We start from the raw sequence: 27,938 nt of genomic DNA, 5'->3' as shown, positions 1-27,938 counted from the left end.
ACCATCAGGCAGGCGGTACTGCAGCTTCCAGTAGGAAAATATTTAATATTCTGATGGGATCACATTATATCCATAATTATATGTATCTAATTTTTTTTATGCGTGCAGATTTTCTTTTGTGTAAACACTAGGTTTCTCTATGAGATACTTGTATATATTGGCCATATTATTTCTGGCCACTTGGACATATCTAGAGTCTGTTCTTGATCAGGAATAGTGTAGGGATTTGGTAATTTCTCACCATTACTGAGAACTATTTTTTTGAGGTAATTGGCACAGTTAGAGCCACCTAGGCTTCCAGTATAATCTATGCCAGCCATTCCTTCACTGTCACTGACCTAACTAGCCATCATGTCTTGTACAGTGTGTTTACAATAGCTGTCAATTTCAGATGTGGCAGGTTGTAAAGAAGCCTTGTAAACATTTTCACTTTGACTGAGATAGCTTTAGTGACATTAACATTACCACCACACTACTGATATTGTCAAATAAGGAGAGTATAGACAGGCTCAGCAACCAACAAAACCAGGTAAGTTGAATGAAATTCAAACCTATCACGTTATCACGCTTGAATTCATTGAGTTCCTGAGAGTGATCCAATGTTTGTAGAAGCAGTCTGCATGCCTAGATGTTTCATTATATACACCTGTGGCTGTGGAAGTGATTGGAACACCTGAATTCAATGATTTGGAGGGGTGTCCTAATACTTTTGGCAATATAGCGTATTAGCCGGTAAGCTAACATTCAGTTTTTATTAGGGGTGCACCGATCGATCGGCGCACCGATCGATCGACCTCGATCACGTTAATTTGAGGGGATCAGAAATCGACCATATTCCCATGAGATCCACCGATCTTAGTTATATGCTTTTAACTCTTTGGGGTCGAGTATGTCGTCGACGACATCGCGTACTTTTCGCGTACTTTTCGCGTCTATTTCAGTTTATAAATATCTCGCTGAAATCTTAATGTATAATCATGAAAAAAACGCTGGCTAAATCCGTAATCTGTCTTCTTTTCAAAACGTCCATTGTCGGAAGTATTAAAGTTTTTTTAATTAGGTTAAATCGGCAAAAAAAGTAAACCATGTCATCTTACTTTGTTTTACCTGCATCGGGGGCGTGTAGTACCGCTCTCACCCGAAGATCGCTATTCACATTCTAAATAGCCGCATTAGCGCGTATTCAAATCGCATTCGCATGGTAATTTGATTAACAGCGCAACGGTGAAACGCGATCCAGATACATCCCCTTCAGCGCCATAAAAGGGGGTTGGGGACGTGGCCAGGTGACAATGGCTCATTCATACACATGAAAGTTGCTACATATTCAATGAAAGGAGCCAGAAATAGTTACATGAGTTAGGTTTTTCTTATTTATTTATCCAAATTAATGTTGCATCTACACCATTTAGTCATCTTCATGTAGCCAAGACTTTGGTGATCAGATATCTGGGATCAAAACAAACTGCCAGCATTGCTTACTATGTACTTTTATAATGTTTCTGCAAGTGTTCCAAACTGCATTTTGCAATGTCTATACTTTGATGTCAAATTTCAAACTTAACAAAAATCTGACATATTTACAATATATATTAAAATAAAGATGAGTGTAATGGCAAAACAAATATATAAGAAATAATTTATTTGCCATGAATTAAGTGTGATGAAATGTGTGATCATGCCCCAGTCAGTGAAAGTGTGTTTCCTACCCCTAGGCCCCAGAGGGTTAAATCAGCCTTTTCTCCCATTCCCGAGAGAGGTGCAGTGCAGGCTGCCTCCCTCCCTATTTTTTGGACAAGTGTGTCATAACAGCTATATATATATTTTTTTTTTACAAAATTAGAGAAATTAAAGCCTGGAAGAAAAAATATGATTTTGTACTTCAAACAGCAATGCTCATTTATATGTTCATTTATATTTGAGGACACTACCTCATGTTTTGTGAGTATTCATATCAATTTACTCAATAAAAATGGAAACATTGAAGTAACTGTCTTTTAGTTATGAAAGAAACAAGATCGGCAAAAAAAAATCGAGATCGGCAGGTAAGGTTGCCTAAGGATCGGTGATCGTTGATCGGCCAGAAAACTGCAATCGGTGCACCCCTAGTTTTTATACTTCCCATATTGGTACAACCACCTTCTTGAAATCATTATTAGGGCTAGGGTAGGGCTGTCACTGTTGATTATATTAATATATGAGTAATCTACCGATTAATTAGATGATTAATGGAGAAATCGTGTATATAATATATACACAGTATATATAAACCAATTGGGCCAATGCAGAAACCAACCCTGGATGGAATGCCAGCCCATTGCAGGTGTAGTCACTGCATATTGGTCAATTTAGGCAGTCCAGTTCACTTAAATTGTATGTTTTTGGACTGTGGGAGAAAACCAGAGATGAATATCAGAGTAAAGGTCACTGCCACTGTTTTTGCATGAGCTCTGCAGTCACTTCCTGAGCCAATTATAATCAATTCCGTCTTTGCTATCAGACTCGTTCACATTATGGCGGGTTTGTGAAAGATTTAACAAAAATAAATGAGTAGAAGAAAAGAAAAAACTGGTCACCAACAGACAGTCGTCTTCCACTGTATGGAAATATTTGATGATATTGAGCAAAATCTGGTGGCAACACCAACTTAGGCTAGACAGACTCTATTGTTTTGTTTTTTAAATATTGGATGTGGATGTCTTCTTTGAATACATTATTGCATTGTAGTCGTGCTCATGTGATACCTAAGTTTGCATTTTCATTCACTTTTAATGTGAAACACTTCCACACAATTGAGGCTTTCACACTCTTTATTTGGACATTTATCTGCCATGCTCAGTCTTCCTACCATATTACCAAGAAATTAGGAAAAATGTTAAAATCGATGGTTTTTTTAAAACTCATTTGAGTAATGGTGACAGCTCTAATTATTATTACATAATACTGCATATTAGTGTGGCTCAGTGAAAGAGCATGCATTTTGGTCAATCATAAATATTTCTCTAAGTATTGCACAACATGGCATGATTTTGATTATATAGCCCTCAGTGGGCTAAGCCTGTGTGCCTGTAATCAGAAGGTCACCAGTTCAAACCCAGCCTCAGCACATCTGTGGGTCCTTGAACAAGGCCCTTAACCCCCAGCTCCCTGGACACCACAACAGGTGGCTGCCCTTCACAGACAACTTACTCTACAAAGAGCAAGTTGGGGGAGGCGTAAAGATTATTGATGTATGAAGTATCAATTATCAGCATCTATTCATTACTGTTTAAGATATCTGATAATTAATGTTTTGCATAATTGCATGACACATGGTGTGTGTGTGTACATGCACACATACAGTATAAACACTGGTTTCAGATAATGTTGGGTAATTATTTGTTTATTTGTTATTAACAAATAAAATCTTTCCAAAGACCTCCAGCACTACCAAACATTTGACTGAACAAACCTTTATTTATCCTTATAAATGGCATTCAACATTGTTCCACAAAAATCCTGCAACTTACTATCCTCAATCTCAGTGCATACCACATCATATATGCGTTATTTACAACATTCTCAACAAAAGCTGGCTGAATATTACAACCACACAATTTATATTCTAAGGAGAATTTATAACTGTCAAAATCTGCCAAATTACAAGAACAGTTGGTGCTGTTGTTTTACAATATCACAAAGCATTGCATTACCATCAGTGACCTAAGGGCTGTGCTGTCACTATCATTAGAATCAATGGAAAATACTCTGAGAAACTAATACATCCCTTAAAATTAACATTGTAATTATCTGAGTTCAGAAGATAATGTGTCTATAAACAAATCTGTCTGCAACTATGTAGCAAATATGTATATAATAGGGAAAAAGGGAAAAAAAAAGTGCATTCCACAGGATTTGTGAAAAATTCATACAATCAGTATTTTTTTTTCTACTTTGACTTTTCCAACCAATTCAGCTTCACAGTTTGCAGAGCAGGTCTGTGTAAAAATGGCATATGCATGCAATACTGCTCTAATTTACACTTAAAGAAACATATGATCAGTGTCGATTAAAACTGGATTGGGAGGGAAAAAGGAAAAATAAGACAAATGTAACCAAAGCGTAACAATCCACCGAGTATAAGGACATTGCATAGCAACAGTCTTTTTTGTCAACTTTTAAATATATTACAGATTTGGAAGTTGCTCAGTACTTCATCCTCCCTAATGCAGCTCCACTCTCCACTCCCTCCAAAATGCTGGCTACAGGGACAGGGGACCTTTTTTTTTTTTTTTAGAAAAGTTCTCTGCATTGTGAGAAACTAATCTGCTAATATGCGTTTTGGACACGCAGCCGGCATTCTCTGGCACTTTAGATACAAGCGACCTGAGGGGGCGCTAGAGAGTGTCCTGCTGTATGTCGGGCAAAGGTCTGGGAAGATGTGTCATGGTTAACCATGATCTGATGAGCAAAGCGTGTCTAAATGCTAGACCGTAAATTTAAAAGTTTATTATTCGTCTACTGCATAGTATGACAAGGGTGGGCTATTTTTTTTTTTACTGCTCCGACAGTCATCATTGTGTAAATGATGACTTTCAAAGACAATGATTAAACAAAGCTTATTTAGGTTTTATGGTCCAATTGTGCTCTATATGACTTATTAACTAAAACTACCACAAACTGCTAGGCTGGTAGGTTGTACATGCATCTCCTTGAGCTTTGCGTGGGTGCAGAAAAAAGCAGGTTTCACAGAACCAGCAGATACTTTCATCCAAATGGGAATATAAACAGCTACCCTAAGTAATTCCTTGAAAACAGGAAGTGTGAAAATATAATATATACATATAACCATCTTTTTTCTTTTTCTTTTTTAAGAAACAACTTCCCAGCACACTTATAAATCACCTTTAAAATAATGGCGTGTCTAAAGCCACACCAAAATACTTTCTCTTTCAAAATGGAACCATTCATTTCATATTAAGCAAATGAACAGCTATGGAGTTTCTAGCAGCTACAATCATTTAGTTATGGGTTTCAAAGCTGAATTGCTATGCTTACATGTGCTGTCATGTAAATCATTTTCATTAAATAAAGTATGTAACCATTTAAAAAGATCTACATTCTGAACTATATTAAAAATATGCTGAGAGCCAGATGAAATGAGTAACGATAGCAACTTAAGCAAAAATAAAGGCTGCAGAAAATTCTTTTAAAATGTAAAAAAAACTAGAGATTTACTTTCACTGTGCAGTTTTACGTCGCTGATAGTATGCTGATCTGGAACAGCTGTTATGATAAAGTATTGTCACTTTATTTGCACAAAAATAAGACAAACTGAACAAAGGGGAAAAAAAAAGTTTAGCATGTGGCACGGTAGAAGCAGAAAAATAAACATGAACACCCCCCCTTAAACCAGAATTGCAGTATTATCTCTCCAAAAACAGGTCAGTCATCCAGTAGAATATAAAAATAAATAATAATTTTAAAATGGCTTTAAATTTAAAGTTTTCCAAATAATTTGCAGATTATCATCTGTGGGACCATTACAGTGATAAGGTGAACCATTAGGCACTTGATTTCCCCCCCTCCCCCACTGGGATTTAGGATACGGAGAATATGGCCAAAATTCAAAGCAGCCAGCCACCAAACGTAAGAGCAACAAGCCAATACATCCTTGCTGAAATGAGACACACTGATGATCCTCTGAGCATCAACGTCTGCCTCATTCCTACCACCCCAAGGAAATACCCCTAATGTCGGCTCACACTACAGCACAAAGAAACAAGAAGCCTGTACAAAATGAAAGCAGGGGAAATCGAGGGAGATCTGTAAGGCAAAGGAGAAGGCTGTCTGCTTTTATCTGTCCTTGGAGGTCAGTTTTTCAATCAGCTCCTGTAATGGGACCAGCTCCTTTCTGTCGATCAGGTTAAACTCCTGTCAAAACAAACAGCGTTAGATGCTTCTGTTTAGGACACTCACCAAAACCCCATTTCGCTAACTGAGGCTTGTTTTCCGAGACTTCAGATGTAACACACTGTAAGTACGCTACAATCATCCCCCTTTGTGTACCTGGCAGGGCAGGGAGCTTGAACTTCGTCACCTGAATAAATTTTGAGTTTTAAAAATATTTATATTCAGCAGCAGAGATCCATGTTTGAATTTTTGAAGTGTTACGTAGGCATACATTTCCTCATTTTTGTTCTGCCTAATGGCCCTTGTTGCTTTACACAGAATACGCGATCTACTCACAGGAACTGACTGCCATAAATTGATTAAGCTAGCCAAAATGGCTGGAACCAGCCAGCAAAGAATTAATGTGTGAATCAGAAGAAGAATCCCAAGATACTGAAAAATGCAGTCAGGAACCCATTTGGATATTGGTGGCATTTTATCATGGGATCCCCTGTGAACGAATAAATAGAATCTTATTACGATAAAGACGGACTATGAGGAAAGGACACACCTGGACAAAGAAGATAAAATGCTTGAATGATGTGTTGAGATGGGCCTCCTCCTGAAGCTGAATGACGGCGTCGAAATGCTGGTGGTATATATGGGCGTAAACCCGGAAGAGGCGCTTCAGGATTGTTTTTGCCACAGACATGAAGTTCTTGGGAAATGGGACGCCTACAATTACAAGTTGGAGCACATTAAAGGCATCCTTTAAACTCAAGGGCATTTCTATTGTAAAGCTTTCTATGTTCTTCAGGCTATATAATATAACAACAATACTGCTACTGGTACAACTGCTACTACTGCTAATAATATAAATAATAATAATAATAATAATAATAATAATAATAATAATAACTAGAAACTGCAAGCAGTTACTAAAGGGTCCAAAGCGTAGGACAATCGGACTGGTAGGACAGTAGAGGAATAAGGGCAGAGATCTGGCGGCCATGGTAGTAGAAAGTCAGACAGAATTAGTCAGCCATAACATGATGGCAATTTTGGCATAGGTCTAATGCGATGTGACTATATATGTTCCTGGATTTGGTACGACATAGTAAATTTGACTGCCAATAAAATTTAAGTGTAGGACAAGTAGGACAGGAGATATCGACCAAAACGTGTTGTGGGGCGCAACGGTGCCCCCCTCTGACTGACTGGGATGGGTCAGAGAGGCTCAGTAGTGGATAGCAATAGGAATCTTACTGCCAAATTTGGACGGCCTAGGACTTACGGTTTAGGCTGGGCATTCAGTTTTAGGGAAGAAAAATAATTATAATCGAACCCTCCGGAGGAGTGCCTAAGCCCGTCTGAATGGCTGGGTTAATAACAAAAATAGAAGCTTCATTGACCATCATGTGGAAAATGCCTATATGTCTCCCCAGCTTGCTTTACAGAGAGCATGCTGTGCACATCGGGCTGCCTAGCTCAAGTACCAACCGAAGCTGGGTTCGAACCGGTGACCCTCTGATTACAAGCACACACGTTTAGCCCACTGAGCCACCCGCTTCTGATGGTAAGATGGGTGAGATCAGTAGACACTTTCATAACTGATCTGGTAACTCAGTATAGCTAAATTGGCCTAGGTTGGTCTTAGTAACATATAAACAGTGGCCGTAGCGCTCCCGTTTGACTGATCGACACAAAATTTGGAGGGTCGCTCGGTGGTATAGCACTACATTAGTGAGAGAAATTTGGTAATGATTGGCTGAAGCATGCCTGAGATATAGCTGTCTGATTGAAATGTACGTGGCACCAGTATGGTCATGGTTTGGCTTTTGGCCGTACCTTACTGAAAGCATAAGATTTTTTCTGTAAATCATTAAATGGACTGTCTCCTGATTTTAATGACAGCAGATTTAAGTAGGTGGGGCAAAAATTCTAGGAGGGCAACGAAAAAGCCTGTTTACAGACAATTATAAATTATGCAAAAATGCAATGATATATAACCAAGTTACATATGTGTTTAGATTTGCCATGACATATGGAATTAGACTGGCAATCAATTTTAACTGTAGGCTTGACAGTTTTGTAGAAATAGGCAGAAATGCAAATGGGGCCACTGTAGCGCCCCCATCTGGCCTAGTGAGTTGTCCTTTACAGGGTTTGCAGAGGGTCAGAAGGTGAATGTAGCAGCCAAATTTTGGTTTGATTGGTCATTGTTAAGCCTGTCAAATGGCTGCTTGATGTTGATTGGCTAATGGCAGCCAAGCTTTTATGATTGATGACTGGCATTGTATGTGACTGTCCTCAGGCTAGGTCGTAGTATATGTCAGCAAAATTTCAGTTGGATTGGCCAAGGCAGTCAGGAGATATTGGCAGATTTTAGTTGTAGTGCCCCCTATGGACGAAATGCAGCCCACCTTGGACCGTGTCCCCAGAATGGTGTCGGAAGGTAGGATTTCAAACTTGGTCTAGGTAGGCCAAGACACGGCCAAGTTATAGCCATCAGACCAAAACGGGGCAAATTTGGACATTGTTTGAGCGTGGCTAATGGCCGTAGGATATAAAAATGTCTCAATTTTGTTAATGTTTCTTGATCAGCTGAGAATTCGGATTCGTCTGACACCTCATTTGTCTGATTTGGTAGGACAAGCCAGGACTTTAAGGAAAAAGTATGATTTGCAAATTATGCAAATTAGCAAAAAATCTAAGTAGGCGGAGCTTCATGGTCCCATTGACTTTTTGGTAGGGCAAGGCTGTCTGCATCAGGAGAAAAAATAATTTCAATGGTACGACAAACAGGACAGGAGATATCATCCAAAACGTGTTGGGGGGCGCTACGGCACCCCCCTCTGGCTGAGTCGGACGGGTCGGACAACCTGAGTAGTGGGTAGGAATTGCAAGCATCTTACCAAGTTTGGTCAGCCTAGGACTTACGGTTTAGGCTGGGCATTCAGTTTTAGGGCAGAAAAATAATAATAATAATCCTAAGAAAAACAATAATGGTCCATAAGGACTTCGTCCTTTGGACCCTTAATAATAACTAGAAACTGCAGGCAGTTACGAAAGGGTCCAAAGCGCAGGACGATCGGACTGGTAGGACAGTAGAGAAATAACGGCAGAGAACTGGCGACAAGGGTAGTAGAAAGTCAGACAGAATTAGACTGCCATAACAGATGTAGGACAGAGCAGGACGGTCTCAGTAGTAGGCAGACATTACAATGTAGATGCTTTTAGTGCAGGTGTAACAGGCCAGTAAACATCAGAGAGTACACTGTGCACATCAGGATACCTAGCTGAAACACCAACCTAAGCTGGGTTCGAACCGGCGACCCTCTGATTACAGGCACACAGGATTAGCACACTGAGCCACCCGCTGCTGTTGGTAAAACGGGAGAGATCGCTGGACACCTTCCCACCTGATCTGGAAACTCATTTTACCTCAATGAGCCTAGGTGGGTCTTAGATGTATATGGACAGTGGCGTAGCGCTCCTGATTGACCGATTGACATGAAATTTGGAGGGTCTCTCTGTGGTACAGTCCTACATCAGTCAGCCAAATTTTGTAATGATTGGCTGAAGCATCCCTGAGATATAGCTGTCTGATTGAAATGGGCAAGACATCAGTACAGTCAGGGTGTGGCTGGTGGCTGTATCTTACCGAAAGTTTAAGTTTTTTCTGTAAATCTTTAAAAGGACTGTCTCCTGATTTGAATGACACCCGATTTATGGATGTTAGGCGAAAATCCTAGGAGGTTAACAAAAAACCTGTTTTCAAAACATCTATAAATCATGCAAGAAGGCAAAGATGTAGAACCAAGATCTATATGCAGTTTGATTCATCAGGACATAGTGAATTGGCCTGGCAATAAATTTCAACTGTGGGCTTGACAGGTCTGGAGATATAGGCAGAAATGCAAATCGGGGTGCTGTAGCGCCCCCATCTGACTGACTGGGACGGGTCAGTGGGACTGAGTAGTGGGTAGGAATAGCAATCTTGTTGCCAAATTTGGTCAGTCTAGGACTTATGGTTTAGGCTGGGCATTCAGTTTTAGGGAAGAAAAATAATTATTGTTTAACCATCTGAAGTAGTGCCTGAGCACGTCTAAATTAACAATAATATAAGCTTCATTCATCATCGTGGGGAAAACGCCTTCACGTCTCCCCAGCTCACTTCACGGAGGGTATGCTGTGCACATCGGGCTGCCTAGCTCGAGTACCCACCGAAGCTGGGTGCGAACCTGCGACCCTCTGATTACAAGCATACAAGTTTAGCCCACTGAGCCACCCGTTGCTGTGGTTAAAGCAGGTGAGATCGGTAGACACCTTCCTACCTGATCTGGTAACTCATTTGAGCTGAATTGGCCTAGGTTGGTCTTAGTAATATATAAACAGTGGCCGTAGCCACTGTTTACACGGTAGGCTGAGGGTCAGAGGACAAATGTACCAGCTAAATTTGATTTAGATTAGTCATCATTAAGCCAGTCAAATTGCTGCTTGATTTTGATTGGCCGATGGCGGCCACTGTTTCAGGACTCATGACTGCCATTGTACGTGACCGACCTCAGGCTGCGTCCTAGTACATACCTTCCAAATTTCAGTTGGATTGGCCGAGGCAGTCAGAAGACATTGGCAGTTTTTAGTTGTAGCGCCCCCTATGGATGAAATGCGGCCCGCCTTGGATCGTGTCCCCAGAATGGTGTAGGGAGGTAGGATTTCAAATTTGGTCAAGGTAGGCCAAGGCACGGCCAAGTTATAGCAGTCAGACCACAAGTGGTCAAATTTGGACATTGTTTGGGCGTGGCTAATGGCCGTAGGACATAGAAAAGTCTGAAATTTGTGGATGATTCTTGATCAGCTCAGAGTTCTGATTCGTTTGACACCTCATTTGTCTGATTTGGTAGGACAAGCTAGGACTGTAAGGAAAAAGTAGGATTTGGAAATTATGCAAATTAGCAAAAAATCTAAGTAGGCGGAGCTTCATGGTCCCAATGAATTTTTGGTAGGGCATGGCTGTCTCTATCAGCAGAAAAAAGAATTTCGGTTGTAGGACAAACAGGACAGGATATATCGACCGAAACGTGTTGGAGGGCGCTACGGCGCCCCCCATTGGCTGAGTCGGACGGGTCGGACAACCTGAGTAGTGGGTAGGAATTCCAATCATCCTACCAAATTTGGTCAGCGTAGGACTTACGGTTTAGGCTGGGCATTCAGTTTTAGGGAATAATAATAATAACTAGAAACTGCAAGCAGTTACGAAAGGGTCCAAAGCGGAGGACGATCGGACTGGTAGGACAGTAGAGGAATAACGGCAGAGAACCGGTGGCCAGGGTAGTAGAAAGTCAGACAGAATTAGACTGCCATAACAGGATAGGCGATGTAGGACAGAGCTGGACGGTCTCAGTAGTTGGCAGACATTAGGATGTAGATGCTTTTTGTGCAGGTGTAACAGGCCAGTCAACATCAGAGAGTACACTGTGTACATCAGGATACCTAGCTGAAATAGCAACCTAAGCTGGGTTCGAACCGGCGACCCTCTGATTACAGGCACACAGGATTAGCACACTGAGCCATCCGCTCCTGTGGGTAAGATGAGTGAGATCAGTAGACAACTTCCTACCTGATCTGGTAACTCATTATAGCTGAATTAGACTAGGTGAGGTTTAGACATATATGGACAGTGGCTATAGTGCTCCCGTTTGACCTATTGACACGAAAATTGGAAGGTCTCTCTGCGGTACAGCCTTTCATCCGAGATAGATATTTGGAAATGATTGGCTGAAGAGTGCATGATAAATAGCTGTCTGATTGAAATGGACGTGGCACCAGTAGAGTCAGGGTGTGGCTGGTGGCCATACCTTACCAAAAGTTTCATTTTTTTCTCTAAATCTTTAAAAGGACTATCTTCTGATTTGAAGGACAACAGATGTATGTAGGTTTGTTGAAAATCAAAGGAGGTTAACAAGAAATGCTGTTTTCAGACAAATATAATTTATGTAAAAACAGAAAGAGGGAGAACCAAGTTATGTATGTTGTTAGATTAGTCATGACATAGTTAATTGTAGTCACAATAAATATCAACTGTAGGCTTGACAGGTCTGGAGATATAGGCAGAAATGCAAATCGGGGTGCTGTAGCGCCCCCATCTGACTGACTGGGATGGGTCAGTGGGACTGAGTAGTGGGTAGGAATAGGAATCTTGTTGCCAAATTTGGTCAGTCTAGGACTTACGGTTTAGGCTGGGCATTCAGTTTTAGGGAAGAAAAATAATTATTGTTCAACCCTCTGGAGTAGTGCCTGAGCAGGTCTTAATTAACAATAATATAAGCATCATTGACCCGCTTGGGGAAAGTGCCTTCACGTCTCCCCAGCTCACTTCACGGAGGGTATGCTGTGCACATCGGGCTGCCTAGCTCGAGTACCCACCGAAGCTGGGTTCGAACCTGCGACCCTTTGATTACAAGCATACAAGTTTAGCCCACTGAGCCACCCGCTGCTGTTGGTAAAATGGGAGAGATCGCTGGACACCTTCCTACCTGATCTGGAAACTCATTTTACCTCAATGAGCCTAGGTGGGTCTTAGATGTATATGGACAGTGGCGTAGCGCTCCTGATTGACCGATTGACACGAAATTTGTATGGTCTCTCTGTGGTACAGTCCTTCATCAGTGAGCCAAATTTTGTAATGATTGGCTGAAGCACCCCTGAGATATAGCTGTCTGATTGAAATGGGCAAGACATCAGTAGAGTCACGGTGTGGCTGGTGGCTGTATCTTACCGAAAGTTTAAGTTTTTTCTCTAAATCTTTAAATGGACAGTCTCCTGATTTTAATGACAACAGATTTATGGATGTTAGGCGAAAATCCTAGGAGGTTAACAAAAAAACCTGTTTTCGAAACATCTATAAATCATGCAAGAAGGCAAAGATGTAGAACCAAGATCTATATGCAGTTTGATTTGGCAGAACATAGTGAATTGGCCTGGCAATAAATTTCAACTGTAGTCTTGACAGGTCTGGAGAAATAGGCAGAAATGCAAATTGCGGTGCTGTAGCGCCCCCATCTGACTGACTGGGACGGGTCAGTGGGACTGAGTAGTGGGTAGGAATAGCAATCTTCTTGCCAAATTTGGTCAGTCTAGGACTTACGGTTTAGGCTGGGCATTAAGTTTTAGGGAAGAAAAATAATTATTGTTCAACCCTCTGAAGTAGTGCCTGAGCACGTCTAAATTAACAATAATATAAGCTTCATTGATCATCGTGCGGAAAACGCCTTCACGTCTCCCCAGCTCACTTCACGGAGGGTATGCTGTGCACATCGGGCTGCCTAGCTCGAGTACCCACCGAAGCTGGGTTCGAACCTGGGACCCTCTGATTACAAGCATACAAGTTTAGCCCACTGAGCCACCCATTGCTGTGGTTAAAGCGGGTGAGATCGGTAGACACCTTCCTAAATGATCTGGTAACTCATTTTAGCTCAATGAGCATAGGTTAGTCTTAGACACATATAGACAGTGGAAGTAGCACACCCATTTCACCGATCGACATGAAATTTGCAGGGTATCTCTGTGGTACAGCCCTTTATTAATGAGAGATATTTGGTAATGATTGGCTGAAGCATCCCTAAGATATAGCTGTCTGATCGAAATGGGAAAGGCTGCAGTACAGTCAGGGTGTGCCTGGTGGCCGTAACTTAACGAAAGTTTATGTTTTTTCCCTTAGTCTTTAAAAGGACTCTCTTGATTTAAATGACAACAGACTTATGTAGGTGTGGTGAAAATCTTAGGAGGTGAACGAAATTACCTGTTTTCAGAGAAATATAAATCATGTAAAAACACAAAGATGGAGAACCAAGTTATATATATTACTGGATTTGGCACAACAAAGTGAATTGAACTTGAAATAAAATTTAAGTGTAGGACAAGTAGGACAAGAGATATCGACCAAAACGTGTTGTGGGGCGCAATGGCGCCCCCCTCTGACTAATTGCGATGAGTCGGAGGGGCTGAGTAGTGGGTAGCAATAGGCATCTTACTGCCAAATTTGGTCAGCCTAGGACTTATGGTTTAGGCTGGGCATTAAGTTTTAGGGAAGAAAAAAATTTATAATCGAACCCTTTTGGAGGAGTGCCTGAGCCTGTCTGAATGGCTGGTTAAATAAAAATTTTATTTTATTTTTTTTCCCTCATGTGGAAAACACCTTTACGTCTCCACAGCTTGCTTTACGGAGTGCATGCTGCGCAGATCAGGCTGCCTAGCTCAAGTACCCACCGAAGCTGGGTTCGAACCGGCGACCCTCTGATTACAAGCACGCAAGTTTAGCCCACTGAGCCACCCGCTGCTGTTGGTAAAATGGGTGAGGATCGCTGGACACCTTCCTACCTGACCTGGTAACTCATTTTAGCTGAATTAGCCTAGGTTGGTCTTAGACATATATAACCAGTGGCTGTAGCGCTCCCGTTTGACCGATCGACACGAAATTTGGAGGTTCTGTCTGGGTTACAGCCCTACATTAGTGAGATAAATTTGGTAATGATTGGCTGAAGCATGCCTGAGGTATAGCTGTCTGATTGAAATGGACATGGCACCAGTATGGTCATGGTTTGGCTATTGAACGTACCTTACTGAAAGTTTAAGATTTTTTGCCAAAATCTTTAAAAGGACTGTCTCCTGATTTGAATGACACCAGATTTATGTAGGTGTAGCAAAAATCAAAGTAGGTTAATGAAAAAGCCTGTTTTCAGACAAATATAAATCATGCAAATACATAACAATGTATAACCAAGTTACATATGTGGATGGGTTTGGCATGACATATTGAATTGGACGGGCCATCAATTTCAACTGTAGGCTTGATAGTTCTGTAGAAATAGGCAGAAATGCAAATAGGGCCACTGTAGCGCCCCCATCTGGCCGAGTCAGTTGTCCTTTACAGGGTATGCAGATGGTCAGAGGATGAATGAACCAGCCAAATTTTGGTTTGATTGGTCATCGTTAAGCCTGTCAAATGGCTGCTTCATATTGATTGGCTAATGGCGGCCAATCTTTTATGATTTATGACTGGCATTGTACGTTTCTGTCCTCAGGCTGGGTCCTAGTATAAGTCTGCCAAATTTCAGTTGGATTGGCCAAGGCAGTCAGGAGATATGAGAATTTGGTATTTGTAGCGCCCCCTATTGACGAATTGAGGCCCGCTTTGGAGAGTGTCCCCACAATATAGTATAGAGGTAGGATTTAAAATTTGGTCAAGGTAGGCCAAGGCACGGCCAAGTTATGGCAGTCAGACCAAAATGAGCCAAATTTTGATATTGTTTGGGCGTGGCTAATGGCCGTATGATATAAAAATGTCTGAATTTTGTGGATGATTCTTGATCAGCTGAGATTTCTGATTCGTCTGACACCTCATTTGTCTGATTTGGTAGGACAAGCCAGGACTTTAAGGAAAAAGTATGATTTGCAAATTATGCAAATTAGCAAAAAATCTAAGTAGGCGGAGCTTCATGGTCCCATTGACTTTTTGGTAGGGCATGGCTGTCTGCATCAGGAGAAAAAAGAATTTCGATGGTAGGACAAACAGGACAGGAGATATCATCCAAAACGTGTTGGGGGGTGCTACGGCGCCCCCCTCTGGCTGAGTCGGACGGGTCGGATAACCTGAGTAGTGGGTAGGAATTGCAATCATCCTACCAAGTTTGGTCAGCCTAGGACTTACGGTTTAGGCTGGGCATTGAGTTTTAGGGCAGAAAAATAATAATAATAATCCTAAGAAAAACAATAATGGTCCATAAGGACTTCGTCCTTTGGACCCTTAATAATGTCATTGAAGGGTGCCTGTCAAGACACTCAAGGTCATCTAACAGCAGATAAAACAGTAAACCTGGTAAAACAGCAATATAAGATAAAAGTAGAGGCAGGCAGATTCTGCGTGCAAAATATAATAAATTTGTGGCAGTACAATACAAAAAAAAAAGATTACTCCATGACAACTCATTCCATTTACCAAGTGAAAGGATGAACAGCATATATATATTTTAAATAAAAGAAAACAAAAGGAAAAGAAGTCATACCAATTTTGGATGGGAAGAGTGTTTCATCGTCCAGCTGGTCCTGTACCCAGGTCATCAAGTAGTCAATGTACTTTGGTGCTGAACATTTGATTGGTTTTTTTATATTAGTTCCGTCGGCCCAGTGGTACTCATATCTACAAAGAAGCGAAATATCAAAATGTATGACTAGATTTTGACTTGGCCTGCACAAATACACACAGAAGTATACACTTACTTGGGACCTGCAGACATAACAGCACAACTCTCCTCCGTACAAAAGTCAGTTATGGTCCCGTACAACATGTTGATCTGGTTGAAGAAATCTACAGCTTGAAATAATAATAAAAAATAAAAAAATTCATGTGAGATTTTGAATTTAAATGAGCTGTCCTACTGTTCAAAGTGAATTCAGTGAAGTCTTTATAATCTCTTGAATAAGAAAAAAAGCCAATCAGGCTGATCATTACCAAATTTATCATACTGCAGAGAGAAAATTCAAGTACACCCATTCAAAAAATGCTTACACTGCAAAGACCTTTGTCGGGCAGCGTGGCTTTGATTTATGTATGTGACCAAAGGAGGAAAATTGCTTTACACAACACAATTATTGTACATCTACCAACCTGACAAGCATCTCTGCACTCCAAGTTCATAAAAAGCATCAAATTATTCTTCTCGTTTCAGAAAATAAAGCCCTGTTGCAGTCAACCTAATATAAGTTATCTATGTTTGACATACAGTCAAATTTGTGCCAAAACAAATAACCAGAAATGATTTCTTAGGAGAAATGCATCATGCTGGCATTTATGGTTTACTGTTGATGGCTAGTGTTTCAACCATGAAAAAATAGAAACTACATACAGGATTCCACAAGCGTAAACGAGCTTTCTCCCAAAAACTTACTACAGTATACAGACAATTTGGTGCTGGCTTGTCTCTATTGAAAGGTCTGCTGACCTCCTCTTAGGTCCTGATAACATATTTTTAACATTCATTTAGAAAACTATGTCAGCATAATAAATGCTTATATGCTTATTCTGCTTTGGATAAATGACTTAAACAACTAGATGCCAAAACTTACCTACATTAGAGTGGAAGCAACAGTCTGCAGGATACCCAATTCATGCACAATCATTTTTTTCATTTGGTTAAAGCTGAGTGAGGCAACAAGGTTTCCAGCTTACGCTTACTCAATCATAAAATCTGAATTCATTTAAACACATTTGCAAGTTCACTTCATATGTTCAAAATGTAGACTTGAACAGTTGTGGCGGGTGAATAAGGGAATCTTGTTAACGTCAACTGGGTACACCAAGAGCATTAAAATGGGGGAAGTTTCACAGACTGAATATTCATTAGCGAGGACACAAAGCCTTCCTCTAGCAAGGGATACGTAAAAGGTGACCTTGAGACCAAAGCGCCTTCTAAAACCCGACCTCCCATCTGCCATTCCTCAATAGAAGTGACTGGGGATGGTCTGGCACTGATCTAAGAGCGGGGAAAAAGAAATGAAATCGCCATGCCTACGGTCCAGGTTCCCCCGCCCCCTCCGACAGACTGATCACTGTATACCAGACAAGCAGATCAAACATAGTAAAATGCCCAAGCACTGACACGCCTCTGCATGTATTTCATTTGGTAATCTCACATGGACGGGTGGCAGTTGGCTGTGGCCCATGTGTGAAGTGGACCCTGGGGAAATTAAACGGGCAGACATGTTCTCAACCTCATTTGGCTCCAGAGAAAATGGCAAACAAAGCTTCTGACACTGTGCTGTAGCGGGTGAATGGGAGGAGAAACAGAATGCACTCTTTTTCCTGCTTTGCATGCAAATTTCACTTACTGATGGAAGGGGAAAACAGAAAATGGAACAAAAAAAGAAAACCTGTAAAATAAAAATTAAAGAATAATGTAATGGTGCAGTTCCTTTCCTCAGCCGAGTCAATCTGAAGGCATCTGATATTCAGACCAGTCAGGGACAAACAAAAACATTATACTAGTGGTGCACCAATATGGAAATTTTGGCAAATGATGATAGCCACTGTATTTTTGTCTAATATTTCAGATAACCAACTACCCGCAGAGCTCCACAAACCTGCAGTGAGACAGATGTTGGTGACTTTACTTAAGATCCTATTAATGTGTGTGGGTGCGACAAGTGAAGTAGCCATGACTTGGGAGACTGATGTCAGGTTCCATGTGGTGAATGAGCCCTAAACTATGGAAAACTGCTCATCTTCCAATGCAGTCATGATTTTAGTAGTTATGTCTTTATCTCCGGTGCTGCAAACTTTCAAAAAAATGACTGAAGTCTAAAAATCTCCTGGTAATAATGACCAAGATCGACACATTGGCATTGTTTTGTTTTCTTAATGAACGTTGGCCAATACCGATGTGTTAACTGATATATACTGTAATGCGACTCCACATTATACCCTTAAAGGTGTTCAAAATATACTGTATTCCTTAACTTCTGCCCTCTCTGTAAAATTAAAGTCATATGCTAAAGGACTTTCCCAAAGGGCCAAAAATTTTTTATAGCATTAGAAAGCATGCATTAACTACAGTCTGCCATTATCCACTCTGTGTGAAGTTATCCTGTAATTAACACAAGCAGAATTAGCAGAACAATATTTGAGAAATCAAAAGGTGCCCCAGTGCACCACAGTCTGTCTGATAAGATGTTAGATCGCAACTTTGCACTGCTGGACATCGCTTTAACCTAAACACAGTGATCCAAGCCAAATGTTATAGTCACTCAAATCTAAATGGGACATATTAATTATGGCTGAACTGTATGTGCTGTTTTCATATCACAAAACTGATACATTTATTGTAAACTAAAAACATTGTAGTCCTACATTTTATTTTTAAGGGAAATATTTGAGTGAAGATTATGATCTAGCATTGGTGATTACAAAGCATGCTATCATTCACAGCCATCCCAAAATTGGTTAAATACAAAGTAATCAAAGGAAACATTAGTAATTCAAGGAGCAGATTTAGTTAACAATGACTGCTACAAATTTTAGCATACTGTCCTGCCAGTATGGCATCTGCTACTGGTGTTGAAGATGGCATATTTAACATGGTAAACCGGGAAAGCAGATGGAGATGGGGTGGGGCAGGATTCCATAAATACTGATGGGAGGCCAGAGAGGTGCATGGGATTTTAAGCTCTGAAAATGGAATCTGCCATGGCAGATTGTGTGGTTAGGCAGAGCCTTCCAGCCCACATTTCTTTCGATTAGACAATCTGGACATGTTTATAGTCACACATAAATGATAGTGTGTTAACGTCACTATCAGAATCAGGTTTACTGACCAAGTGTGTGTGTGGCACACACAAGGAATTTGTTCCCGGCAGTTGGTGTCTGTCCGGTACATTATAACACAATAGATCAAACCAGTACAGATTACATACAGTATAAAGGACATCTTAATTACCTACAGAACAATGTACATAAAGTGCAAACAACATGCAAGGTGCAAAGTGCATGGGATGTCTTAGATTCAGTTCAGTGGGGTGCTGTGAGTGGAACAGGGTGTAGCAGTCAGTGAAATAGGTCTAGCTTGATGTTGCAGGTCAGATGTTTTTAAGGGTGATGGCTTGAGGGAACAAACTGTTCCTGTGGCATCCTAGTCTGCAGGATGGCATGTAAAAGGATTATTTTGGACACAAACAGAAGTCAGTTCATATTGAATATATATTTAATATTGTTGCCACCAGCAGCAGCAGCTAGATGTTCTTATCTAGACTGGATCTAAAATTTATAGTTCTATTGCTGGCATCCAAAAAAGGTACTGATTATAGTTTTGTACACTCTATGGGTAATCTGTTTTTCTACACACGCTTCAAAATACATATCAATTATCGTTAAAATTCAGCTGCAGTTGGATGTCTTACTACTTTTTTCCCCATTAACTAAGGGGAAGTAATTACTGGGATGTGAGTTTGCCCAAAATCAAGCTGACATTTCATTTATACACATGGCTATGACTGCAGAGTTAAATAACGAGTTTAGGAAAATAAAGATTACATTTCGGTGTACTCTCAACACGTTCCTATTAAAATAGACTTTGAATTATCAACAGGAGGCTATAATCACTACAAAATTAGAACATGCATAACATAATGAATATTTAGAAGCAGATGCATGTTGTCATTTGGATGTGGATTATTTTGATGTGTTTTAACAAATTTATATATATATTTGGTCATTTATTTATAATAATAAAAAAAACTGGCAAACTGTATGGTCACCTAAGATGGAACAAGTCAACGTAACCTTATGAGTCAAAGAAATGCATATTTAGAAGCTTGAAAACAATCAAGAAATAATCAAGAAATTACATTTGCCTTGAAATGGAGAAAACATTTGCTTAAAACCACAATGAACATTATGTAATATTCACAGTGATTGCTCTCAACAGGGTGAAAGGCTCGACTGCAAAACAAACAAGTATATTTTGTTATAGTAAAACAGGTTTTATGCTGGTTTGACTGGTTTGACTTGACTGAAGTATTGCAATTCATCACTGTGCTCATTATCCCAAAAAAAAAAAACAAAAACATATTACAATGTGTTTACCTAAAATGCAATAATGTGAGTTCTAAGCCCAACCCAGACCCTTTGCCATTTCATCCTTACATTATTGTGCTATCAAGGCATGGAACACGACACATTAATTGCTTCATTATTTTTTATTTCTGTAACACTTGGTTACCATTATTTACTGGTGTTCCACACCTAGATAGGCGTTTTAACAATGCCTTTCCACCCTTACCATAAGCGGCAGATAAAAATGTTCTTATGAGAATAGAGATCAAGCTACACAAACACTACCGATGTAGCTCTTCCAGCATCCAAACAGGTGACGTGTTAAAGGCATGTGGTTAAGAACCGGCTATGGGTTAGAGAGGAAGCCTCTGCCAGTACTTACTGTTGACCGCCACCCATTCGTTGAGGTCCTCCCCTTCTGGAAGCATGACCGCCATGCGCAGATTCCCACTGCCCAGTGTTGCCTCTGCGTGCTTCAGCAGCTCATACTGATGGGAGCCTTCTGGGATGTTTTTCTTCGGCTTGAACGTCTTAGAAGACCGATTTCCACTGTGACCATTAGGATGGGAATGACACAATGCCGTCAATTTACCCAAATTTAATATATACATATAGATATTGAATATAGACAAAAAGGCTTTAACTATAAAGCATATAAGCTAACAGTCCAAGCAATTTTATGATTTTACTGCAAATACACAAACACACACACACAAACAATTGCGCAGTTTTTAAAGGTCAAACTTGTAACCTTGACAAACTCAAAAAGCTACATTCTATAGATTGTCGTGTTGCTTTGATTTGAAGGCATTTCTCAGGGTAGGAAGATTCTTTTGCTCTTCTCTGTGTGCTGGGACAGAGACCGTCCTTTAATCAATACGACAATCTTGTAAATACAGGAGACACGATACCCATGATGGATTATCACAAATCCAAAAATAATTGGCAGAACCATGTGACTAAATAGAAAACTTATCCATCAACAACCAAGCCACCTTCGATTGTAACTGTGATGTATGGACTTCACCTGCTAAGCAAGTGTACAGCAGCGGCGTTTAACCTTTTCTACAACACTGCGAATGGCACCTAATGAAAAACCTAAAGCAAAAGAGCACACGCTAGGTCAACACTATTCAACCCCATCTGGAGATGAGCTTAACTGCCTTTGTGTAAGTGGTGGGATATGAATTTGCCTGTGAAGAAGCATTAATACCAAAAAACAATAAGATCAATAGCTTTTCTAGGTTCTCTTCGCCTTACACAAAGCCTTAACTAAACCCTGAATTCCTTCCTTAAGTCAATTGCACTATTATAGAGCCCTGACAAGGCATTCTCTCACTGAACAGTAAACAACTTAGCCACTGTTCACTGGGTTAAAAACAGGTATGGTTTTCAAAGTGGAAAGTACTTAACTAAGTTAAAGTAACAAAACACCTAAAAGAATCATAAATACTCTATGCACACACTGCAGTTTAAGTCCAAAAAAGATGTTACAATTAAGAACTAGAAATGGACTCCTTTTATTACAAGCAAAGCATGCTCAAAATAATTATATAGGAAAGCAGACGACCCAGAATGGGCAAGCGGTTTATCCAACATTACTTTGGTGATTCTGCCTCTGAATGAGGGCATCAACTTACATGGAGGGCATGACACCACCCATGCTCAGAAGGTAACTGGGCACTCACTGACTCCGCTGCGGGGGAGCGCGGCAGAAAGTCACGTTCTGCTTTAAAGGTGAGACTGAACACAGCATGTTCAGTTGATTAAATCAGTTGTGAAATGATAGTCTGCAGATGCCTGTTTTACATTAGTTATGAAGCACAGACAAACCATTAATACATCATTTAAATTACTAAAGAGAGATCTCCATGTGAGCAAGTATTTCACACAGAAGACAAAGATATGGAGAGAATACAATTAACATGTATAACTATAAGGACAACCTTTATTGCCATGTTTTTCATTGAGACATTATCTAAGGATGCTTATTTTGAGGTACAGCCACTTGAGGAGAAACAATATGCCGCTGGAGGTACAATAGCAGCGTTGCACAAACAGCAACTCTAGCTAATATTTAAAAACTACGACATGAAACAAGACTTTAAAGATATTTCAGCTGAGCTGACACTTATGGAAACCAAGTTACTACTCTATGTTGCTACTGCACTAGATGATGCAGAGTAAATGTGGTACTTTACACCACTGCTGGTATATAAACAGGCAAAGATTACAAAGCCATGCTCATATTCATCACACTTAACAGACATTACAACTTTAAAGTAAGAATACATTTCAAATGTTACTTTGCATTTGCCCAGAGGGTGAGCACTGTGTAGCTAATCATCCCTGCTTCATGTCCTTTTCCTTTAAGATTCCCTTTAATCAATTAGTACTTAGATGAATGACATTCAATATATTAGAAATAAAGCTCCCTTTTCTGCTACTGTTTTCTGTGAATTCATATTTTCTAAAAACTGTACATTGTAACAAGTAAAAAAATAAGCCTATAACCTAATTTATGGAAAAATACACAAAGAGCTGCACAGTTCAAGATCAAAGTGCAGTGGGCTTAGCCAAGCACCTTATTACAGGGTGATTAATACTAACTATGAAGTTAAATGTTCATTCTTATAAGTTTATTTAGAAGGTATGTTTATGTCACTGTTCACCGGTCTGCTTGCGGTTACCAGGAACATCTATTCATCCATCCATCTATCTATCCATCCATTAACTGCTTATCATGGTCAGGATCGAGGGGGGAAACATTTACAGAGGGGAAAAAATACAGTTACTGGAAACAGTACATTACTAGTGTATGTAATCAGTGTAGGTGGAGATGGAACAACAAACAAACAAACAATTGTTCCACCATTGAAATTGCTCCATTGAGTGCAGTCTGGTGCTAAGATGAGTCTGTACTGTTCCCCATGCAAAATACCTCCTTATGGCGGAAACCACTGCTTCAGTCACTCCTCTACACAATGAATTACTCTATACACAAGCTGGCATTTGGGCACTGGGAGTGAAATGTATAAATCTTATGAATGTTACATCATTATTATTCATTGGCAAAATGTGCTGTGTCACCCTCCAAATCGGGGAGAGGGGGCAGGTCGGGGATGCTGAATCATAAGCTGCAGATGATAACTCGGGATGGAACATTAATGTTATTTAAAGGCATGAGTGGAATCAGCCCTTGCCTAAGACATTTCCCAGATTCTGCATTTGCTCCAAGGCCCTTTGGGTGAATCAGATCAAATGTTTTTCGGCAGAATCACGGAAGGATGACATGTGGAACCATAGGTATGCCAATCACTTCTTATAAGTTCACCATCAGTTGCCCACTTCCATTTGACCATACCAGACAAATCTGCACTCCAAATTCCTGAATTCTTGAAAACTTAAACACTGTCGTAAACAGCCTTACACTCATTTTCCTAAGCACACCTTAAATTACTGGACACTTTTCAAAATTGTTATATGATCGTATTGGTGGTCCAGTATGGGACAATAAAACTACCTGAAAACACAGCCAGCATTTCTTAAGAGAATTCTCATAAATCAAATAAAAACAACATATTAATATAAGATCCAATTCGAGATGAGCTATAGCCTATCCAGGGGTCTTCCCCGGTCTTGTATCTTGCTCATGCTGCATGGAATAGCCTCCAGCCGCAGAACAAGTAGTTAGAAGATGGATGAATGGATGGATTATTACTGTGACTTCTAAAAAAAATGTTAAAATGTGACTCAAATTACTGGGAATACAGGAAATACTGAACCTGATTCATAAATTGACTTGAAATTATATTTTGGCAAACATGCAGTATGCGACTCAAGCTACTGTTGTCTTCTGGTGATGATGTCATATTTCCTTTTCAATTTGCTGATATCGGAGACTTTTTTTTTCCATCAGTAGCTATTGTCACTGAATCGCCTGCCAAAAGCGCACCGACATTATACCCATCTGAAACAGCCCCAGCTGACGGCTTTCCTGGCCTGCATACTTAACTGCAAGCACGGTGCGCCTGGATGGGCATGATTGCAGTATATCGTTACATGTCGCCTTAGATCGGTCCCGTCTGTGCGGCGACCAGATGCAGGCTGCACGGTCCCTGCGCCTCGTCCCCATTTCCCGTCCATGTATCACAAGCACACCGACGGTGACAAAGCGCATCATGATGGGATCCGCACAGTGCAAATATCCTATCAGCTCACCTACCCAATAATCTACCTCTATATATCTACTGACACCCTTGTTTCGAAATTAATATGGCATACCAGTACAAACGAGTATGACAAATATTTAACGAGTAGTTATTTATAAAACGGTGTTTAATTATATTAGTCGTGTCAAACAAGTATGCGGACATACAAACGACCTGGCTTTTCTTTTTGATGCCATCTGGCCAGCAAAATCGGAGCCCCTCTTAGCTATGTCGGAAACAGCAAACACTGCTTCAGCTGCGATTCAGCCGTTTTGCTAAATAATCAATGAGCCGGTAAATTATGTCACCAGTGATAAATACACCGTGCAGTGTGTGATTCACGGCTAGCATCTGTCTAAGGACTTCGGCCTCCCGGTCCAGCCGATACCCCCGCGGTCTGGCTTGAGGTGTGTGTTCAGTGGTTCCGCAGCAGTGATAGTTCGCTAACTAACTAACCGCATCGCGGACACGAAGCTAGTTATCCGGCTCCCCGCGTCGCTATAAAGACAATAGCACCAAGTTGCCAGACACAAAGCCAAAGACTGAAGCTGTACTCACAACAAAAAGCTCATTTCCCAACGTGAAAGTCGCTCTTGGAAAAATAAAACCAAAACTGAGGAAACTGCGGTCTCAAATGTGCGTCCACTGCGGCGGATATGGACTGACTGATTAGACCCAGTTAGCAAGTTGACATCACTGTGCCAGTCCGGCTGCTTGGATGTCAGGGAAAACTTCTTCCTCTCCTCCAAAGTCTCGGTGCACAGGACCGGGGCATCGCGATATCACTGGACGAGCTCATGGATGGAAAAGCGGAAACAATATTCCGGAGTCACATCCGGTTTGGGTCTTGACAGCCGCATCGAGGACGAGGTCACTTCAAAAGGCAGATGATGATGATGATGGTGATGTTGTTGCTGGTGGTCTTGATAGTAGTAGTAGTACAGCTGTACCTGCAATTACAAGAGTCAGTACAGGGATGTGCATGGATGATCTGTGTTTTCTTTTTGACAAGAGTTTTTAATTTTGAAAAGTCTGTTACATATTTAGAAAATAATGCATGTTATATAGGGTAAACTGGACATTAAAAATACAAAATTATTTTATCAGATTTTTGTAGAAATATTCCAAGTTTTCCAACGTATCAAGTCACAGACTAGAATGAATCTTACCTAAACTGCCTACATTTTTATGTAGTTTAAGAGAAACTACTTAAGAGAAATCTCTGCATTGACAGATAAGGTTATCATAAAATAGTTTTATTGCTTTTCATTATATATATATATATATATATATATATATATATATATATATATATATATATATATTCAACATGTTGTTGAAATGTATTAAGTATTTGAATACGTTCTTATCCAATGGGTATTTCTGTTGTAACCATATCTGTGTAACATTCTGATATTTACAGCGTAAAGTGGATTATTTATTTTGGTTTTACAGTACCTTTGTATATATCACACACATTTGGAAAATTTAGGATATGCAGGTACCTTTTGCTTCCTAATACAGACTCTTATACAAAGTGATTGGAGAGCACAAAAATAATACAGATTCATTTGGACAAACAAAATATACATTTTAAGGGTTTAGATTAAGGTCTGAATTATCAAATTAAGTTACTGTGAGTTGGTAATGACTAGATTTCCTATTTTTAATATTAAAAATGTATTCGATTTGGCTTGTTTTTGAGGTTATCAACCATGCTTGATGAAAGGAAGAGAAGGAAAATGTGATTTTATATAAACATATTATAATGGGATTTGTGATCTCACACTGAAACTGCTTCAACTTCAATCTTCTGACTACTGTTAATGTAACGAGTTATAATAAAAAGCAGCATGGAGAATGCTAACTAAGAAAGGGAGAACAATGATTGCAGTATATCGTTACATGTCGCCTTAGATCGGTCCCGTCTCTAGGTATTTAATGTATCCTTAAACAGAAAATAAGGATAACTGCATTCACCCAGTTTTAAGAGCCGCTCTTAATTCTTCTGATATCTGTTAAGGCAGTTTTAATTAGTTATGTTACATTGGTAACCTATGAGAGCACATTTATGACATTCTGCCTGCAAAACATTAAGATTGACAAATAGTAATGGAAATCAAAGTTTACATAAGTTTCTTCTTTTTCAATAATATTTATTTGTTTACCAACTCCTTACTTTTATTTCCTATTATTCCTAGTCAACACAGAATTCCAAACATTTTTCAGCCGTCTACAGCATAACACTAGTAAGACTTGGGTTAATCATATAAAACCCGTAAGATGCTTCAGAAATACTTCACACTATTCTAATAATTTTATACTGGCCCAAATATGATACTCATCAAAAACTTGTTTTTCACAACAATATTTAAAGAAGTTTCTAATACCGCTCATGTAGCACTGAATTTGTGTTTACTCCTAATGACAATTTAAGGATCATTTAATACTCTCATTTACAATTTGTACACAAAAAAAAAAACTGAATGAGTGCATTGAGTGAATTGAAGTCAGTGAGGATGAGTTTTGAATGAATTCTGTCAAGTTTTAAGCACATTAAAGATCGCATTTTTACCTCCAGTCATTAATAAAATTGTATCCAGGCGTGACACAGTATTGTTTAAATCTTTCTTTTTTTAATATGTGTCCCAAATGTTTATTATATTCAATTTTTCTTACACATGTTCAGTTTTCCTTGTATTAGTGAGAAAGTCAAATATAAAGCATAACATTTTAATCACAAACTGGTTAAAAAAAAAATACACTGTGGTAGAATTTGCAAAGTTTATGCTGTGAAAAATGTGTAAAATATTCAATAGCTCATTTAAAGCTACAGTATATGTGTCCAATTATGTGACACCATTATCATGAATATATTCAAGACAGATTTTAATGCAACAGATAATGTTTAGGATACCCATACAGTAGATCATTACAAAGTTAATTAATACAACAATTCAAGTAATACAACAGCAGCCAGAAAAGTTATTCATTTCAATGGTCAGCCATTGTAGTCCATAATGATATTTGTCCAGATTAAGGCCTTTTTCTTCAATGTATCATATGTTTTGATTTACCTGTTATTTTCACTTAATATGTTGAACTGTGGATCATTTCTTGGAAAAAAAGACTCCTTCACAGTGAGTAGTCAAAATTAAAAGGCACATATAGTAGACTTCTGTAAGGTTGACTGAAGATTAGGGAAAGCCAACTGCCATGAAACTTCTGTAGCAATCTTTTCCTGTTTC

General features: G+C 39.7%; 2 protein-coding genes across 3 annotated transcripts in view; both read right to left on the bottom strand.

Moving 5' to 3' along the window:
• Positions 1-3,436: 3,436 nt before the first annotated feature.
• On the bottom strand, positions 3,437-27,897 carry LOC111833438 (MOB kinase activator 1B). 2 transcript variants are annotated; one of them, XM_023791709.2, is made up of 8 exons: positions 27,768-27,897; positions 25,249-25,640; positions 22,120-22,222; positions 20,862-21,028; positions 16,153-16,246; positions 15,939-16,072; positions 6,443-6,606; positions 3,437-5,913 (listed from the first exon to the last, which is right to left on the bottom strand). In XM_023791709.2, the coding sequence occupies exons 3-8, from the start codon at positions 22,140-22,142 to the stop codon at positions 5,836-5,838; spliced, it is 660 nt and encodes a 219-aa protein (XP_023647477.1). In that variant the 5' UTR covers positions 22,143-22,222; positions 25,249-25,640; positions 27,768-27,897; the 3' UTR covers positions 3,437-5,835. The 2 variants fall into 2 exon arrangements, with proteins under 2 accessions (XP_023647477.1, XP_023647478.1); XM_023791710.2 differs by lacking the exon at positions 22,120-22,222.
• Positions 27,307-27,938, bottom strand: part of rufy3 (RUN and FYVE domain containing 3) — a 30,715-nt gene continuing 30,083 nt past the window's right edge. The window contains exon 17 of the transcript XR_002835753.2: positions 27,307-27,938. The gene's annotated coding sequence lies outside the window, so the exon portion shown is untranslated.

Source organism: Paramormyrops kingsleyae, chromosome 7 (genome assembly GCF_048594095.1).
Source record: "Paramormyrops kingsleyae isolate MSU_618 chromosome 7, PKINGS_0.4, whole genome shotgun sequence".
Lineage (NCBI taxonomy): Eukaryota > Metazoa > Chordata > Actinopteri > Osteoglossiformes > Mormyridae > Paramormyrops > Paramormyrops kingsleyae.
This window is presented reverse-complemented; position numbering and strand designations above follow the sequence as displayed.

Coding starts and splice junctions, on each gene's coding strand:
- LOC111833438 (XM_023791709.2), bottom strand. CDS start 22,142: ATGGGTGGTGTCATGCCCTCCAT. Junction 16,247..20,861: donor CGAATGGGTGGCGGTCAACA/GTAAGTACTGGC, acceptor TATTATTTCAAG/CTGTAGATTTCTTCAACCAG. Junction 5,914..6,442: donor ATTTTATCTTCTTTGTCCAG/GTGTGTCCTTTC, acceptor TTGTTTTGACAG/GAGTTTAACCTGATCGACAG.